This window comes from Aphelocoma coerulescens, chromosome 1A, assembly GCF_041296385.1.
Source record: "Aphelocoma coerulescens isolate FSJ_1873_10779 chromosome 1A, UR_Acoe_1.0, whole genome shotgun sequence".
NCBI lineage: Eukaryota > Metazoa > Chordata > Aves > Passeriformes > Corvidae > Aphelocoma > Aphelocoma coerulescens.
In genome coordinates this window covers 56,995,972-57,014,790 of record NC_091014.1, presented here as the reverse complement: position 1 = coordinate 57,014,790, position 18,819 = coordinate 56,995,972, and the positions used below count along the sequence as shown (strand labels likewise).

Genomic DNA, 18,819 nt, shown 5'->3' with positions numbered 1-18,819 from the left:
ATAATAATAACCAACCAGGCAAATAAGAATGTACTTTGTATTAATTGAGAAAGCAATGCTCAACTTTACAATGACCCCACTGCCCCAGCTTTGAGTTGCAGCAAGGGTATATGACAGGATCCCATGTTCTTGGATCAGGATGATGAGCTGTGGAATATGTTGTACTACATACAACAAAGTAGTAATTGAAAAACTCATCATCATCAATTTATGCTATTGTTAAAGTCAGTGTTCAAGGACTGTTCAGTCTCCACACTCTACACCTTTTATACAAACTTTCTTTCTAAGACCAAACAGAAAGGGATTCTAATCATGGCTGGGTCATTTGCCCCTAGCATACCTTGATCATCGATGTCAGGTGGGACATCTCCCAGGCAAGCTGTGACAGGACAAGAGGACAGAGCCTCAAGCTGCACAAGGGGAGGTTCAGGTTGGACATCAGGAGGAATTTTTTCATAGAAAGGGTTGTTCAACATTGGAATGAGCTGCCCATGGAGGTGATGGAGTCCCCATCCCTGGAGGTGTTCAAGAAGATACTGGATGTGACAGTCAGTGCCATGGTCTAGCTGACATGGTGGTGATCAAAGGTTGGACTCAGAGGTCTTTTCCAACCTAAATGATTCTGTAATTCTGTTATTCTGTTTATTACATCATTCAATATGAGGAAAGAAAAGCATGAAGGGAAACATAAGATGCATGCCTCATCTTGTTGACTTGATGTTTACTCTCCGTGTATCTTAGCAGAAAAAATATTTTAGGAGAAAGAAAAATGACAGTTCTTAAAAGTACTGTCTAAAATTCTCGAAGTTAAGAAAGGTCAGTACTGCTGATTTGGGTCCTCTGCCTTTTACTTGAGACATTGAGACCACTTCTGCTGTTGCTACCCACTTATTTTCAGATCTGCATCTAGAGCTGCCCTGTGAAGACACAGAAGGGTTCTACCGAGTCGTGTCACTGCGATGCCTCGGTCGGTTGTTGGCCGTTCCCAGTGTAACCACGGAGCAGGTCCAGGGAAACCCGCTGTGGTGGCAGCACACAGACGGTGGTTTGAGCTCTGTAATTAACAGGCGTGAGAAATTCACCATTTAGTAATGACTTTACTAACGGTGCAAGAGGGACCATTTTAACTCGTTCTGCTGCCTGGAAGCGTATTTGGGTGCGGCAGCGCCGCACGGCCGAGCCGCTCTCTCTTGCTCGGGGGTTCTTGTCCAGCTCTTGTGACCAACACCTCCCGGCTGCAGCGGGCGGCTACGAGCCCTGGGCCCGCGTCACAGAATCGTCAGGGTTGGAAGGGACCTCTGGAGCTCCGCTAGTCCGACAGATGCTCCCTACGCACACGCTTACATAAGCGCCCCGCCTGTGTCCCGCGGGATGGGACCGGATGCGGTGGGACCGGTGGGCACAGTCCGGGGTGTGGCGGGGTGACCGGAGCGGCACGGGCACGCGCGGGGCGCGATACATAACAGGCCGGCGGGCGCGCGCGCGCCTGCGCCTCCCGGCGGAACCGGCGCCACCAAGAGCCGCCTCGCGGCCCCGTGCTCATCCGGGTCCCGCCGCACCGAATCGCGGGGGGGGGGGTGGGAGAGAGTCGGGCCCCGCCCCCCCGCCGGCCCGGCCCGCCGGCCCCGCGCCGCCTTGGCGGGTGGGATTCCCGTCGAGGTGGCGGGCCCCCGGCTGCCTCCCGCTCCGCCGCGGCCGCGGGGCCGCCCGGCCAGAGCTCCCTTCCCCCGCGCGCCGCCGGTACCGAACACACCTCAGAAACGTGAGGGGCCGCGGTCACGTGGGGGAGGCGCCGGCCAATGGGCGGCGGGGGGCGGGGCGGCCGGCGCAGCCCCGCGGCCGGCGCAGTCACAGGGCGAGCGGCGAGGAGGCGGCAGTGGGCACGTACGGCGCTTTCCGCGGGCAGGGCGCCCTCACCGCCCCGCAGACACCGCCGGAGCCAGCGCTCCCACCTTTCGTCCCTGCTCTCCCCGGCGCGGGGGCTCCGCGGGGTGATGCGTCCCCGCCGGGCGGCCGCTCCCGCCGTGTCCGCCGGGTCCTAGAGCCGTCCGCAGCGAGGCCCCGTGGGCCGCCCCGCCGCCCGTCCGTGCTCGCCCGGCGGCGCCGGGCCATGAGCGGCCCCGCGGGCGGCGGCGGTTCCCGCTGAGCGCCCGCGCCCGGCATGGGGGTGAACGCCGTACACTGGTTCCGCAAGGGGCTGCGGCTCCACGACAACCCGGCGCTGCGGGAATGCATCCAGGGCGCAGACACGGTGCGCTGCGTCTACATCCTGGACCCCTGGTTCGCTGGCTCCTCCAACGTGGGCATCAACAGGTGGCGGTGAGTGCGGGGCGCTGCGGGGGCCCTAATCCCCGCGTTATGTATTCGGTCACGCTGCCTCCCCGCCATCCCCTCCCCTCCGCGCACGATTGGGCCGCTGCCAGCTCCGGCTTCCCTCGGCCGCCCGCCCTCCGCGCGGGCCCGGCCGTGTTACATATCCAGCCCAGCGCCCGCCCGGGCTGCGGCTCCCGCGGCGCACGTGGGAGGGACGGGAAAGAAGGAACCGGGAAGCCCCTGGCAGAGTGCGGGGCGGGGGGCCGTGGCTTCCCGGGGAGGGGGACCCTTATTCTCGCTCCCGCGGGCGGCGGTTCAGTGCCCCAGCGCTGGAGCTCAGAGCGGGGCTGCTGTCGGGCGGAAAGCCCTGTGGGGAGTAGCCCGGAGGGATTGCACCATCTCAGGAACTCTGGGCAGTCGGGAACCCCAGGGTGACTCCGTCCTGGAAAAACTGTGAAGCTGCTCGCTTAGCTCAGAAGTACTTTCTCAGAGTAGCGTTCCTGCACGAAAGGTTATCACAGAATATCCTGAGTTAGGAGTGACCCACAAGGATCATGGAGTCCCAACTCCTGGCCCTGCACTGAAGAGCCTCAAGAAACCCACATTGTGCCCGAGAGCGTTGTCTAAATACTTCTTGAACTCTGGCTGGCTTGGTGTGCAGTGTCCCTTTCTGGAGTGTGGAGATTTGTTCATACACCTTCAAGCCAGTTGTAATTCTCCCCAGTTTAAAAATGAACTTTACTGTGGAGCTGTGGCTGATGATTGCATATTAAATGTGTGCCATAATAAGGCAGAGGTTAACAGGACTTCTGTGCGTGCTTGTCATGTGAGATTAGTTAAAACATCAGTAGGAATCTGAAAATTGTTACCCTTTAAAAGGGTTGACAATGCAGTAGAGTTTGTGTATTGTCTGTCCCTCCAATGTCAGGAACTTAAAATGCTCCTGAACTTAACCTGACCAGACTACAATGCTGAGAAGTTGCCTAATTATGGAACAAGTAAAATGAAACTTAGCTTAACCCTATGTCATAGAAGAATGACAAAGTTTAGATACTTCAGGTTTCAGTTGAGTTCACTTGAAGGATTATTCCTTTTGGATTTAATAATTTTTATCCTAGCTTATTAAATACTTTACCAACCAGGTAACTTACCTTTGGAGTTCTGGGTTTCTATTTTTTTTCAGATTTTGAGAGGTTTTCCTTATAATCATCTTGTTTTCAAGGGATAGAGATACTAAAGATGCTTTATGTGAACTTTACCTTGATGCTTATTTCATTTGCACTGACAAAAACAACTTAAGAATAATTGTTAGATACTTTCCTTATCTGAGATTCATGATGTACATTTCTTTTATAAGAGATTTTTTATTGTTTTTGTTTTGAATAAATTTGAATAACATTTTGACTTCATGAAGAAGCTCAGAGGTCTTAATTTTGTGGATCATACATGAATAGCTATTTAAGTTTTGAAAGAATGTGGACAATTGGCACAAGTCTAAGTGTTAAGGAAATCACTTGTCTAAGAGTACATGTCATAGGTTTCTAATGTGCCCTGCAACTGAAATGCTGAGCAGTTTTTGGTTGTATTCTCTGAGCTAGTGAATGATAGACGAGTGTGAACTTTGATTCTAGCAGCAGGAAGTTCATGTCTTCAGTGCTATTGCCCTGGTTCTTCAATGACTGTGTAATATGATCATTAGCTAATAGAATCCTTGACTACATTTGTGTGTGATATATTTGCTGATTGGTTTGCTTTAACAGTGTTTTCAGTGTTTAGAAGGCATCTAGTCCTTCCACTGCATTTTGCATTTGAAGAAAAATGCCTGGTTTTAGTTGCTGGTCAGAGGGACTGAGTTTGGGGTATATTACAACTTCCCTGTCCAAAGCACTTCAAGCAATCTCCTGGTACACAAATACCCTCAAAGCACATGCTGTGCATGGATTTGAGTAGGAAATCTTGCTGCCTGCATAGCCTGGTTTTGTGAGATCATCAGGTTTTTTTCAAGTTTAAAAGTACAATAACTTTATAGAATAACTGTCTGCTAAAGCTGTATGTTTATTATGGGTCTTCTCAATACATTTTTATTTAAATGGACAGTTACTAGTTTGGTATGAATCCATTTTAGATTCCAGTGGTTTTAATGAGATGCTTTTAACCAGTACAAACACATACATTCACAATAAGTATACACAAGATCTGTGATGCAGTTTTTTGGTTTGCCAGTCTCATTCGGGACTTGTAATTAATGATCAAACATTTTATGTTCTTGCTCACTTGATGACCATGAGCAGAATCATTGCTAACATGCCTGTTGAGTAGGGTGTTGAATTAGACAAAAACATTTTATTTGAGACTAGGAGCAGAAGCCCTTCAGCATTAGGAACATGAGTCAAATTTAACCTCCCGGTGTGAATTTACGGGGGTTCTTTCTTAATTTGAGTTGATTGACACCAAGTGTTTGTGTTCTGGTGAGTTTATGGTTCTAGTGCCCTGGGCAAAACTCTTCTCTATCAAACTATGACTAACACAATCTCTATGAGGAAAAATGGTGAAAGAATACAAGAAACCAGGAGGTTTAGTTTCTTGTTAGAGTGTTGTCACTACAGGGTCACCAGTTACGGTTTATATTAAAAAATGTGTGTTAAATCTGGTAAATAGCAACCTTTAATACATAGGTGCTTTCTAATTAACTTTAAACAGTCATGTAACAATCGGGAACTAATATTTTTGTGTAATTGCACTACCGAGCAAGTCTAATTACTAAGCAGTCACATGGTCTTACTGACCTCCTTTCTCCTGGCATTCAGCCTACCTGTTCTAAATTCGTGAATGCTACGTCACAAATGCCAGGACCTCCCTCAGCTCACTTCATTTTTTTCTGGTTCTGTTCTGTTTCTTCTTATTGTTCCTTTTTTTTCAACCTGTCAAATAAATCAAGATGTGCCTTCATTGCGACATGCTTTTTCCATGGGATGAGTTCACAGTGTTGTTCACAGATCAACACTTGAGAGAGAGAAGTTACTTGGTGCAGTAAAAGGTGGTGGAGAAATGGTGGAGGGAGATGCTAAATGCTAAAATCACACTAAGGCTCTCCTAAAATTTTGTCAGTTGCCCTTAAACGTTTGGCACCAGAATTAGCTTGCATCTAATTGTGTCAACAAAGCGGACAAGGAATGTAACTTGCATACTCCAACAAGTAACCATTACCTACTTCTGAAAAAATGTGTTCGTATGTGCTCAGACTTTTCCATATTAAGGAGAATGGGATCTTATGCTTAACACCATCACCTAGGGGAGAGTTTAATTTAGTCCTAGTTTTAGTGCAGTGGCAATTGATCACAATACCTGAAAAGAAATGCAAACATTCTGTTAGTTGCTGCATAAGGATTTAGTTTAGGTAATAATTTACTTCTTTTAGTTTATCTTTTTGAGTGTGTATGTCTTGTCTTTAATATGTTACCTAAAACACTGGTGTGAAACAGCTGATTTTATAAAGATGGATAGTCTAATCTTGCCAATCCTTGTATTTCTTTTTCTTAACCATTTTTGAAGAGAACATATTTCACTTTTAAAATAAGAGTAAGAATTTTTTTGTATATCTCTTAGATTTTGTGAGAATATTGGTGTGTTCAACATCCTTCAAAGTTAGCTGCTGCCATTATGGCAGATATTGGTACTGATTTTGGATAAAGAAAAGAGGTGATTTTTTTTTCCACACTCAAATTTCAAGCAAATTAAACATTAAAACCTGAGGGGAAAAAAAAGTTTAATTTCCAGGACAATCACTGCAATTCATGGAAATGGGAACTTGTTTTTAAAAATTAATACTTTAGGCATCTTTCTGTAGTATCTATTAAATTTTGCTATTCTGTGCATGTGGTTTTGAAACTATAGTTTCAGCTTATGTAGGTATGATTTGTCCAGTAGAGATATGTATGTTGGATGTGGGATTGGTAGAAAAAGTTTGTCAATAAAATTGATCTATGAGTGATTTGAGTTTCATATATATAATTCAGGCAGACATAATTTGTGTATTATACTTTGTTAGTTTTGGTGACATGATTAGTATGTAAATAGGAATACACCGAAACATTTATGACTTCCCTGATGAAAACATCCCTTTAAGTTTGTTTTTATTGTGTAGCACTTAGAATGAAAATCTATTTGATTTATGAAATATTTAACATGAAGCCCACCAAAGGCACTCTGTCATTCCCCTCAGTTAGACAGGGAATGGAAAATACAACAAAAAGCTTGTGGGTCAAGATAAGCGCAAGGAGAGGCCATTCAGCCATTACCATCATGGGGAAAATGAATTAATTTATTACCAATCAAATCAGAATAGGGTAACAAAAAATAAATTAAATTCTTAAAGCACCTTCCTCCCATCCCTCCCTTCTTTCTGGGCTCAACTTCACTCCCATTTTCTCTACCTCCTGTCCCCGAAGAACACAGAGGGATGGGGAATGGAGATTTTGGTCAGTTCATCAAACATTGTCTTGGCTGCTTTTTCCTCAGGGGAAGGACTCTTCACACTCCTATTTTCGCTGCCATGGTCCTTTATGGGCAGTAGGTGGACAGCCTTCCTCTCAGTGGTTTTCACCATGGTCTGCAGGGGAATCTCTGCTCTGGTGCCTGGAGTGCCCTCCTTCTTCCCTGACTTAGGAGTCTGCAGAGTTGTTTCTCTCACATAGTCTCATTCTCCTCCGGCTTCAATGGCTCCCAAGCAGTAGCGTTTTCTTCCTGTCAAATACATTATCCCGGAGGTGCTGCCTTGGCTAGTGGCAGGTCTGTGTTGGAGCCATCTGGCACTGGCCTGGAAAGACATGGAGGAAGCTTCCAGCAGCCTCTCACAGCAGCCACCCTTGTAGCCCCCCAATACCAAAACCTGGCCACGCAAACGCAATGCAACCCATCATGCCCTCTAATGAGTGGCTTCAGCTCTAGGGCAGTGTGTGCCACTTGGAGCACTTCTGTTCACCCAGCCCATTAAATTGAGGTTGATTAATCTGTAGAAAGTCTGTATGTAGCTTGTTTCCAGAAGGTGCATGTTCAGATGGGAGTTCTGTGGTACTAGCAGTTAGATTGGAGAAACCCCTCAGTGCCACACCCCTAGGCTGCTCACCTGTTCTCTTCCACAAAAACCATTTTTTACCCCAAAAGTGCCTGCAGTTCAGCAACTCCCTCTTTAATTTGTGTTATATGATCTAGCCCTATGATTTACAAAGTACGTCACTGAAGCACACTGACGTATGTTCTCATGGGTTTAATCCTGCACTGTTGATGAAAGGGTTGGCTCCACCCTTTTATGATAGCACACTGCCCTATGGTGAGCCAGTTTAGCTCATCAATCTGTCCAAAAGAGATTAATTACCAGTTTTGGTGGGATTAGCTCTGTGGTAGATTGTGCCAGCAAAAAGGTCACCGTAGTAGTAGTGAAGAGGCAAAGAATGGAAAGGGCAGGTACCATTTCTTTCAGTGGCAGTATGGATTTGAGTCAGATTACAATGGTCACGTAACTCTGGCCTGCATTGCTCAAGTCTGCAGTAACCACCAGGTGCTTTTTGGAAGGGCATTATTGGTTTCTTCAGTGGCTTGCCATTTGTTGACACCCTTTGGAATGATACTGCTGAAAATAAGTATTGGCCTTTTTACTGTGCAGGGAAAAGGTGCAATTTATTTTTTGTCAAACTGTCAAAATGTGAGAAATAAGCCTGCTAGCTGAGAAATTACACTGTGCTTGTTTCCTTATTTTGGTGAATGATCTTGTATCACTAGATTCTGTAATGTAACTATTATTCAACTGGACAAGAAGACTGCACTGGTTGGTCTGGAGGGAGCAAGCAGTACTGCAAATTGTGCTCAGTAAGTTGTTTTTTCAAAATAGCAGTTACTATAGGCCAGAAAAATTATAGTGAGCATCTATGCAATTTGGGTTTTGACTCCAAGGTTGATCTTGAAGTAATCTTAGTTCCTCGGGTTAAGAAATTTTGAGGTTTTAGACACCTGGTTTTACATCACTAATCTCCAGGTTTGAGGATGTCCAGAGAAGATCTGGGTCAAGTGTTCTTAATATGTGAGAGTAGTATGTGGACTTTGAGTATTAAGGGAGAAATGTGGTTTTGAAACAAGTCCATAGGGTTTTTTAAGTCTTCTCTTGGGACCAGTAATCTATTTTTGTTTTATTTTAAATAAGTATCAATAGATCACGTTGTAGGGGAAGGTAATCGGTCTGCATATCATGGTATTTCCTGCTCTGGTCACAAAGGGGGAGGGTGATAACCCCCAACAAACACCATCTGTGATGAATGTGAAAGCAGCTTTTTTTAGGCAGTTGAGAATGCAGCATTCTTTTTTTTCTCAACTGATGAGTATGTGGCCGTGTCAATGAATTCTGCATCAGTTCTCCAAGTTATTTTATATAGTATCATTCTCTTTTGGCCATTTTAATACAATGAAATATACTCTCCTCCGGTTTGGGAAAATGTCTTTATCCCAACCAATGGAAGCTACTCTTTAAATATATTATGCAAGTGTTGCAGAAAAGCCTGTTTATCGTTGTGCACTGCCTGAACTTTCTGGTTTCTAACAGTTTATCTACAGCATGGAAGCCTTTATTTTCAGAAGTGGTTCTTTTCCATACTCTGTCTCAGTGCCTGGCAGGTTTTCAGGTTAGTTATATAACCTGTGATAGGAGGAAGGTCAAGCTGCCAGCAAAGTCGGCCATTTTTTCAGTGTAGAAGTCACACTAAAGTCTGTGATATTATGAATTTGCATACTGGAAGAAACTCTTTGCTTTACAGAATTTTGTGACCTTCCCATAAGGACCTAAAAGGGCAAAAGTCAGCTTGAGCATGAGTGGGTTGTGTAAGCAGTGTGAGAGTATATGGCTTTGTGTGCCATGGGCTTAGGAATTTGCATAGCACGTTTTAGCAGGTTTAATAGCCATACCTTTGGCTACCCCTAGGAAAGGACTGGATTTGATTACCAGGGTAAGAACTTCATAGTATTTTGGTACAATACATTTCACTTAGATTTCTCAGAACTCTTAATTTAACATGGAGCAAGGTTAGTTTGTGTGCTTCTGTGTACTTCTGGCTTTCATGTTCTTTGCAATCTGGGTCAAGAGGTGAGCTATAATTGCAATGTTCTTCTAACCCTGAAGCCTCCATTTGTTTTTCAGGTCACCATAAAGCATTTGCTTTCACTGCTTTGGAGTTTCATGAGTGTAAATTATTTTTTGTAAGGGAATAAAGCTTCAGTGGAGGTGAAGGATAGACTGGAAAGGACAGGTCAATATTTCAGTGTTCAAGTGTGTAAGTGGAGATGACTGTGGCAAAAGTCTACATGTGCATCTGTATTTTTGGAACAGTTACAAATCGGAGTGCATTCCAATTACCAGTGAAGATAATAAAAACCAACACATGAGCTTTGTTTGCATTAGTTTAGACAGTAGCTGAGCTGCAGTGAACAGAGCTTCCTAAAATACGATTTTTTTTTTGCAAGTTCTGTACTTTTCTTTTTTTTTAAAATTATTATTTATTTTAAAATTGCATTAATATTTGAAAAGTCTAAAATTCAACATTGGTAAACCTGGCCAGGAAATAAGAATTTCATAATACTCAGGGCTTCAGAAGTAAATTCAGGTGTCAAACTGTTGCTTATAATCTCTTTGAAAAGTGCAACAACTTTCTTGCAATAAGTCAAAACCTGTTCAGTTTATCAGAGATGGAAGGGATTTCTTCCAGTTGAACATTGGTTAGGATGTGTCTTGCATATCTAATTTTTGTATTGACAGGTATGTGATGTACACCTGAGCTTTTGTGTTATGCATTGCTTCCTCCTACAATTAAACTAGAGAAATTTTATGGACCTGCTTCAGAAATGTACTTTATCTCAGTGTTTATTAATTTGTAGGAAATCTTTCCCTTCCTGTTCACTCTCATGCATTTCTTCTCTAACATCTGTATGGTTGAGGCTCTTTCACAGACATGAAAAGTTAAGGCTGTAAAATTCTTGCAATGAAGGTTTGTACCCTTTCATAACACAGACCCTTATCTCTTCAAAATTAAAACCAGAAACGTTGAAAAAATTCTGTTTAAGCTCAAATGGGGAAGTTGTGGAGTATGAACATGTGCTATGAATTCTTCAGTGATGGAGATGAAATATCTATAATACAGGTTACTTAGGAACAATTCCTGTAAGGAAAACTTGGATTTTTCTATCTGTTATCTATCCAAAGTATGAAATCCATGACGTAGGAAATGCTTTATTTTTTATAGTAGGAGCCTGTGGAGTTCAGTGCTTGCAGAATTTTGTTTGCCTGTTTCTCAATGCCAGTGTTCTACTGACCTTGTTGGTGAGGGGTAAACTGTGCTGCAATTGAGAGAGACAGAAAGTGGTTGAAAAAACAGAAATAGGAGTGTGATTTGCATCAGCCAGAGAAATAAATAGGTAACTTGTTCATGTAGGCTGCTTGCTACTTCATGCCTTGTATAGTTCATAAAACACGATCATGGTCTGAATGGTTGCAGTTTTGCTGTGCACTAAAGATACAGAACACCACGGCAAACTTTATCTCAATTTCACAATCTGTGCAGTTCTGAAGTACTGGGAAAGCGTACAGAGAATTGTGATACTGCATTTTATAGAGCCACTGGCATTGAAAATAGTGGTTTGATTTCTAATATATTGGATTAGTTGAAGAACGGACTAAATGTTGTCTTTGCTATGTTCTCTATAGAGTTTCCTCTGAGTTGAAATTTTCTGTCTGTAAATCCTGTGACATCAAGTGATTTTTTTTTTTATTCTTTCTCCTTTATATTTTATATTCTAGAGACTAAACAAGCACATTTTTTTTCTAGAAGTCTTAAAGTTGAAGAAAACATTGTGGCTTTTAGCAGAGATTACTTAATATTTTTTCCCTTTTTCCTGTCTGATGGGAGAAGCATGACTACATCTGTAAAATTGAGACATCCATTTAAAAGAAAACATTCTCCACAGTAATTTTTGCCATCCAGGTTTCAGAAGGGCCTTTGGGGAGGAGGTTGCATTTCAGTTTTGTTCTTTTTCAAGTCTTGGTATTAGTGAACTCATCCAAGTCTTAATGAGGGTGATCAAGCCAAGGATGGCATCTGAATTATTTGTTTTATTTGTGTTGCCTAGGGATAATTCCTGTGACTTTCCATCATTACTTTTCAGTAGATGACAGGCCTGGTATGGTCTAGTTTACAGTGCTTTATCCGTTTCTTTTTAGGCAGTGTAACTGCTGTTTACTGCTCTTGCACAGGATCCCCCAAACCCTGTGAATGCTTCCTTAAATGACTCTATGAGGGACTTCAATTTTTAATTTTTTTCTCTAGCATACTCTTTCACTTGGATGATCTAGAAACATCTACTAGTATGTAGTTTGTTCAGTTTATGTCAAAGGAAAAAAGTTGTAAATTGCTGTGATATTGACAGTTCTGCTTTAATTGCTGTGTATTTCCCCCTTTTATTTCAAGGCTTTTGTAACCTGAGGAGACCTGCGTAAAATTAATTTTCCTCATATAGTCATGGTGCTTTTCAGTGAGTAGGATTTTTTTACTTGGTTGAAATTTCCTTTCTGGAAGGTAGTTGCCAATAAATTTACTGTTGAGAAGTACTTTATTTCAGCAGTAGTGTGTTTTTCTTCTAAACCATGGAGAAAATCATGAGTTTGTGGGGGATAATGTGCATCTTTCTATTTTTACATTTTAGAACTTGGCTTTCTGCATTCTTTTGAATATAGTTCCACCAACCCCTCTTTTTCAGTGCCAACACTGAAACATTATGTTAGTTTGTCAAAGCAAAATTTTTCAATGCTGCATTTGCTTAAAGTTTTACTCCAATTTTTTACTGCTTCCATATGAGACAGCACAATGAAGCTTGCATTTTTGGCACTGGAAGTCACACTTTCAAACTGAAAACTGTTACTAGTAATTGTATGTTCCTCTTTCAGCAGCAGCCTTCCCTGGTTTTTTTTCATAATTCTGCACTTTTTTCCTCTATTAGTCTGTCTTTATTCCAGAATCTTACCTTAGAGTTGTTGCTCTATGGCTTGACAAGTGCAGTGGTAAAGTAAAAATAATTTTTAGGCTTTTAGGGTGTTTTTTTACTATTCTGTTTGAAGAGTATGTGATTTTCAGGAACAGTTATATCATTTTAAGTGGCTTGTTCCCAAATGAAAGTGTGGGGGAAATTCCAAAAACTTTTCCACTTGCAGTACCGTGTTGTCACTAGTTGCAGTATTTTTCCTGCTGAACTTAGAAATTTTAAGAATACTTAAGGTAAAGTAAGCTTTGGAGAGCTTTTTTTTCTGTGTTCTTTGTTTTTCTGCTTTCATATGAGCTGTATCTGTCAGAAGCTTTCTGTTGACTGGAGTTTTAATTACGGTGTACCATATGGTAATGCCTAGCTTGCCTTTTCTTGGAATGAGTTTTCTTTTGCTTGGAAATGTTTGTCTCTTGTGCTTGTCTGTTTAATTTTACCTTGAATGAAAGCTTTTGAACTTGGGATTGAATAAATTGATCAAAAAATACCTAAGTACAAGTCAGTGTGATTGATGTTTGAAGTCTTACAGTCTTGTTTCTACAGAGGTAATTATTTCCTTCATTAGTTTAAGAGGTGATACTTTTTTCCGTTGTCATAAGGAAAAATGCTGATTTTAACAGCAACAGTAAACAGGAAATTGTGTAATTGTCAGCGTTTCTCCCCGGATTTGTGTGGTGCCTTTGTATCTCCCCTGTCCAGCGCATGCAGGGTTAAATAGGGTTTAAAAACATGTGAGCTTTACCTGCCATTCACCAGGGCTTTTCTTTTACGCAGATTTAGTGTTATTTAGACCTGTAATGAAGGATGGTGCCCATGAGCTTGTGCTTGGTTGGTGGTACAGGAACAGCCTGTTTGTGCGGAAGTTTGGTGCCAGCTGTTGAGTCTGGCAGGGGACACGCTGTTCACGAGCGGCTGTTCCTTTTCACACCTTCCCCTTCCATTCTTTATCAGCTCCTCCGGCTCTGAGCGCTGCCCTGGGACTTTTTGAGCTCCGAGCGCATATTGGGTTTCACGTAACCTTTCGCCACCAACACTTCTGAATATGACACAGAGGAGCAGAACCGACCCGCTGCTTGTACCTGCTCAAATGAAGCCTATCTCTGTCCCTGTTGGGAGTAAAGCTCGGCTGTGGTACAGGAATCCTCTCGGAGCGGCTCCATAGGGGAGGAATATTCGGCTCTTACTACAGCGGTTACATATAAGTGGAAAAGTAGGTCATTGTGGCAGGGAGTAGTCCAAACAGCCGCCCGGTTGCTGCAGCAACGACCTACTTTGCGAAACTATTTTTGTTGATTCATATTGAAATGTTCTTCTTGAAAGCGCTATAAGGAAATGATCAGGTTAGGAGATATGTAACAATGAAAGCTGCAGGCTTTGTGGGCTCCTCCTGCCCTGCTCCTTCCCCTCCGCCCCCCGCCCCCTTGGTCTTGCCCCCTGATGTTGGATATAGGCGGATTAAAGCAAATAAAGTTTGTTTCTGTTCAGTTAGACCTCTAGTGGGGAACATCTTTTTTTTGCTTGAAGGTTCTGCATAACAATAATGCCTATCATTGATTATGTTTCCAGAGCCTACAAGTCTTCCCCTATAAATTTTGTCTATAGAAATAATTTTAGAGTTAAAACGAATAAACAAAAAACCCACCTTGTTCTAGGAAAAGATAAACTCTTTCTTTAGGGCTGGAACAGGCTCCCCAGGGAAGTGATCACAGCATCAAGCCTGACAGAGCTCAAGTGTTTGGACAATGCTCTCAGGCACATGATGCAATTCTTGGGGTTGCTCTGTGCAGGGCCAGGAGCTGGACTCTTTGGTCCTTGTGGGTCCCTTCCAACTCAGGATATTCTATAATTCAATGGGTATCACTTTTCTGGAATGTTAACAATTTCTCTTGATATTCAGCTGCTCTTATACTAATCACTTGTCTCCAACAAAGTTTATCCACATTCAGGAAGGTGGGCTTGGTGCCCGCCCTTTTTTTTTTTAATTGGCAGTGTTCTTGTCTGAGTCTTCTCTTTTGCAATTAATTCTAATCCTTACACAAGCAAACTGGAAAAAAGTGCAGTGATTCTGTATAGAAGGATGTTCTCCAGTTGTCTACCTTTATTCTTTCAACAGAGTAATAAAAAATGCTGTCACTGATGTTTAGGAAGTGAATTTTGGAAATCCATTCCTGTCTTCTAAAAGGAATGGATAGATGGGGAAAATGTACAAGTACAGTTGTTACAGTAAAGGTTTCATTCTTCGTAAAATAATTCTTTATCTAAACTACTATGACTTGGGCAGAGATGACTATCACTCCATAGTTATCAGAATCTTCTACTTAACTGTACTATGTAACTTTTTAACATCAATTTAGTTACTTCAAATGATGTACTTTCTGTTGGTCCTGGCCTTCAGTATTGCAGAGAGGTGCTGAAGTTGTGGCAGATGAAGATAGCACGTTTATCTAGAAGTTATTTGGATTTTTTCGTCTGTTGTGTCTTGAGCTATACTTCAGTTCCAGGACTCACGTTACTGAGCTCTGAGCATCTCCTGCATCAGCTCTGTAAGGTCTCTGCAGCATGAAGTGAACAGTCACCTCCATTGGTCTGCCCTCGTGCTGAGGTAGTTGAGGACAAAGTGGAGAGGTTTTTGGGATTTGTGCAGCTTGGTAAACAAATCTGTGTTTCAGTTACTTGTTTGGGGGGGGTTAAGTGGTTTTTTTTCTACATGATTATTACTCAAAACCGTGAATACATCTTGAGCAAGTTCACCTTGTATTCAGCTATAAATGACTAATTTCTGCTTTGAAAGACCAGTTCAGAAAACTTGGGCATTTTCATTCGTAAGAGTAGCAGTGGGAAGTTAAGACAGTGCTGAAAGTCTGACCACCATAAGGTGAGCACCAGTCAATTCTAATTAAGATTTCCAAGAATAGCTTCAGGATATTTTTTTTCAAATTTCCAAACTTTCTACCAATTTCTGTGCTTGCTAAAGGATTTCAGCTATATCCTTAATTCTCTTCTATTAGGTAAATAGATTTTTGGGATATGGGAAGCCAGAGATGATGGAATTGTACCTTAAGGACTTATTTAAGGCAATTTATCCAGTGTAGTTAAGAAAAATATTTATTTAAGCCAATGTTTTATTTCTAGGAAACATAAAACTGCAAAATTTTACTAGCACTAATTGTAACTTTTAAGAGGTCACTTTAATGTAAGGAGAGGAAGAGGGTTTTATTAAAGTAAATGAAGGGCAGTGTAAAATCTGTCCTTCAGAATCAGATTGCAAGACTGTCTTGTTGGAGTGCTCTTATCATGCTTGCTCTTTTAAAATGAGCCTTAGCTGTTACTTTCTCATGGACAGCTTAGATTGCTGAAAACAACATGGCTGAAATATTTTATAAAGCAGACCAGCTCTCTTTTAATTACATCAAGCCTTAAGAGCTGCTAATTTAAATAAGAGAGCTTGGATACATGAGAATAAGGTGATTTAAATTTATTTATGTATGAGCATGTCTGTACTCTCAAGTAACTAATTTTGTAATTTGCTTCTAGGTAATATTTCCCCAGTTGTCTCCAGTACAATTTGTTTGCTATTGGGTTTTCCTTTATGGATCCAACCAGTTTCTTTCTAGAGAGAGCAGGCATAAAGAATTAAAGTCAAATAATAAAGACTTTGATTTATCAGATTGGAATTAGAGGATTAGAAAAAAATAACCACAGAATATGTACATTAAAGAATGGAACACACTGGGAGAGAGAGGTTTAGGAAGCTGTGAGCTTCTTAGTCTCCTATCACCAGCAGGCTGACCTTTGTAACATGAGGTAATTTGAGATGTTAGTTTCGAGTTACATGGGAAAAATTTAGGTGAGTAATGGGTGCCCTTTGAATGTGAAGTTAAGATCCAGACTTCATAGAAGCTAAGTACGCTATTTGCTGTGATGTATGGCTCACAAAATAGGAACCAACTCCATAATGCTATTTCATGGAATCACAAAATGGTTGGGGTAGAAAGGGACTTCCATCAAGTCCAACCCCCCCCTAAGGCAGACTCACCCAGAGGAGGTTGCAGAGGATGTGTCCAGGTGGGTTTTCAGTATCTCCAGGGAAGGAGACCGCAACTTCTCTGGGGCCTGTTCCAGTGATCTGTCACTCCCACAGTAATGAAGTTTTTCTTTGTATTCAGATGGAGCTTCCTGTGTTTCGGTTTGTGCCCATTGCCCTTTATCCTGTCACTGGGCACAGCTGAAAAGAGTCTGACCCCATCCTCTTAACACTGCCCTTAAGATACTTGTATGTATGTATTGGTAAGATTCCCTCTTAGTCCTCTCCTCTCCAGACTACACAGGCCCAGCTCTCTCAGCCTTTTCTCATTAGAGAGATGGTCCAGTCTCCTCATCAACTTTGTAGTCCTCCCCTGGACCTTCTTCAGTGGTTCCTTGTCTTTCTTGAACTGGGCAGCCCAGCGTACCCGGCCACAACCCTGGACACATCACTCTGGATGTGGCCTCACCAGTGCAGAGTAGAGTGGGAAGATCATCTCTCTTGACATGCTAGCAATACTCTTCCTAATGCATCCCAGGGTACCACTGGTCTTCTTGATGAGAAAGGCACACTGCTGGCTCCTGGTTTAACCTGTTGTCCACCAGGAATCATGGGTCCTTCTCTGCAGAGCTGCTTTGCAGTAGGACAACATTTAACCTGTACTGGTACTTTCATGCACTTCTCCTGTTCTCCATGACCTTTCAGAGTGATAGAGAGTGGATGATGGTTTAGCAATAACATCTGCCAGCTCCCTCAACACTCATGAGTGCATCTCATTGGGGCCTATGGATTTCTGGATGTCAAGCTTGACTAAAGGATAGCTAATCTGATCCTCCTTGACCAAGGGAAGGTCTTCCTTTCCTCAGAATTTCGCTCTTGCCTCCATGCTCAGGGATTCCCATAGTCTGGCTTTAGCAATAAAGACTGAACAAAGAAAGCATTCCGTAACTGCCTTCTCTACATCCTTTGTCACCAGGGCACCCACTTGATTCAGCAGTGAGCCCATGTTTCCCTAGTCTTCCTTTTGCTACTTGTAGTGAAAGGTAGGAAGGTGTAGAAGAAGCCCTTCTTGTCATACATGACATCCCTTGCTAAATTCAATTCCAGATGGACCTTAGCATTCCTTATCATAGCCCTGCATATTCTGAAAACGCGCCTTTATCCCTCCCAAGTGGCCTGTCCCATTTTCCATATTCTGTAAATGTTCTTCTGTTTCAGTTTTGTCAGAAGCTCCTTGCTCATCCACACAGGTCTTCTGATCCTTTTAATTGATTTCTTACGAATAGGGATGCTCACTGGTCCTTAGCTTGGGAGAAATGATGCTTGAATATTAACCAGCTCCCTTGGACCACTCTGCCTTCTTGGGGTCTTAACCCTTGGGATTCCTCCAAGTAGGTCCTTGAAGAGGCTAAAGGTAGCTCTCCAAAAGTCCAGGGTTGTAGTCCTACCTATTACCCTGCTTCCTTCATCTTTGGGACATTATGAATGCCTTTTGAATAGGACAAAAAAACAGCGTGTTTCCTTCATTTGGGAAATGCTAACCTTGAAAAGATAGTTCAGTTGGAGAGAAATTAATGAGGGATGGTATGTAAGGAAATGCTAGCTTTGTGCCCAGTGTGAGCTAGGTTTGATTCAAATTAGTTTGTTGTTCCTAATAGAGCAATATTGCTTGCTGTAGTTGATATTCTATTCCCACTCCATATCTGAAATGGTCTTTATTCCTTAGTGTCAAAGAAGATGCACCCAAAAGGACTCAGCTTGGAGAGATTAAATTTTAAACATGTTTTTCTCTTGATTATTGTTCAAAGCCCTTTCTTTCATCTGTTTTCAAAGAATGGGTTGCTTTTATCCCCTGAGAACCTCTTTTACAGCTGTACATGGACTTGGATGTATCTTGCATTCTTCCTCCATCACAGCTCTGCTTTGGCTTAAAGATTATAACAGTAGTAAATATTAGGGGAAAAAAAGCCAAATGACGCACTTCATGGTCAGCGTTTGGTTTTGTTTTTGCAAGTGGATCAGCTCTACTAAGTTATGAAAGATGCTGTAGTCCTGAATTGCTCTCTAAAGGAGCTGGTTTTTCTTCACTGAGTGTAGAGCAACCCTGCAGGAGATTAGTTAGCTCCCACAGCTACTTCACTTAAGTATCTAGAGTTGAATAACATGAACTTTTTCCTGCTCTTGTGTATATGCTCAAAGGATAATACCTTTACGAAATGTATTATTGTATACCATTTTAGAATGTGGAAGTTGGATGTGGGATTCGTTGAAACAATGTGGTACAATAAGGGATGCCTCTGTGACCTTGATTTGGTAACAGGAAAATACTACTGTGGCTGGCTGCCAAAGGGTGCTGTGGAGTGTACATAACACTTAAATCCTGTCTGAGCTTAATCTTCTTACTGTTTCAT

The 18,819-nt window shown here is 42.4% G+C and overlaps 1 protein-coding gene across 2 annotated transcripts in view; it reads left to right on the top strand.

Moving 5' to 3' along the window:
- The first annotated feature begins 1,831 nt into the window (after positions 1–1,831).
- Positions 1,832–18,819, top strand: part of CRY1 (cryptochrome circadian regulator 1) — a 39,549-nt gene continuing 22,561 nt past the window's right edge. Inside the window, exon 1 of one of the 2 annotated variants that reach the window (XM_069002939.1) lies at positions 1,832–2,319. In XM_069002939.1, coding sequence (XP_068859040.1) covers positions 2,162–2,319 — 158 coding nt within the window. In that variant the 5' untranslated portion in view covers positions 1,832–2,161. The remainder of the gene's footprint in view (positions 2,320–18,819) is intronic. The other variant, XM_069002938.1, reaches the window with a different exon arrangement.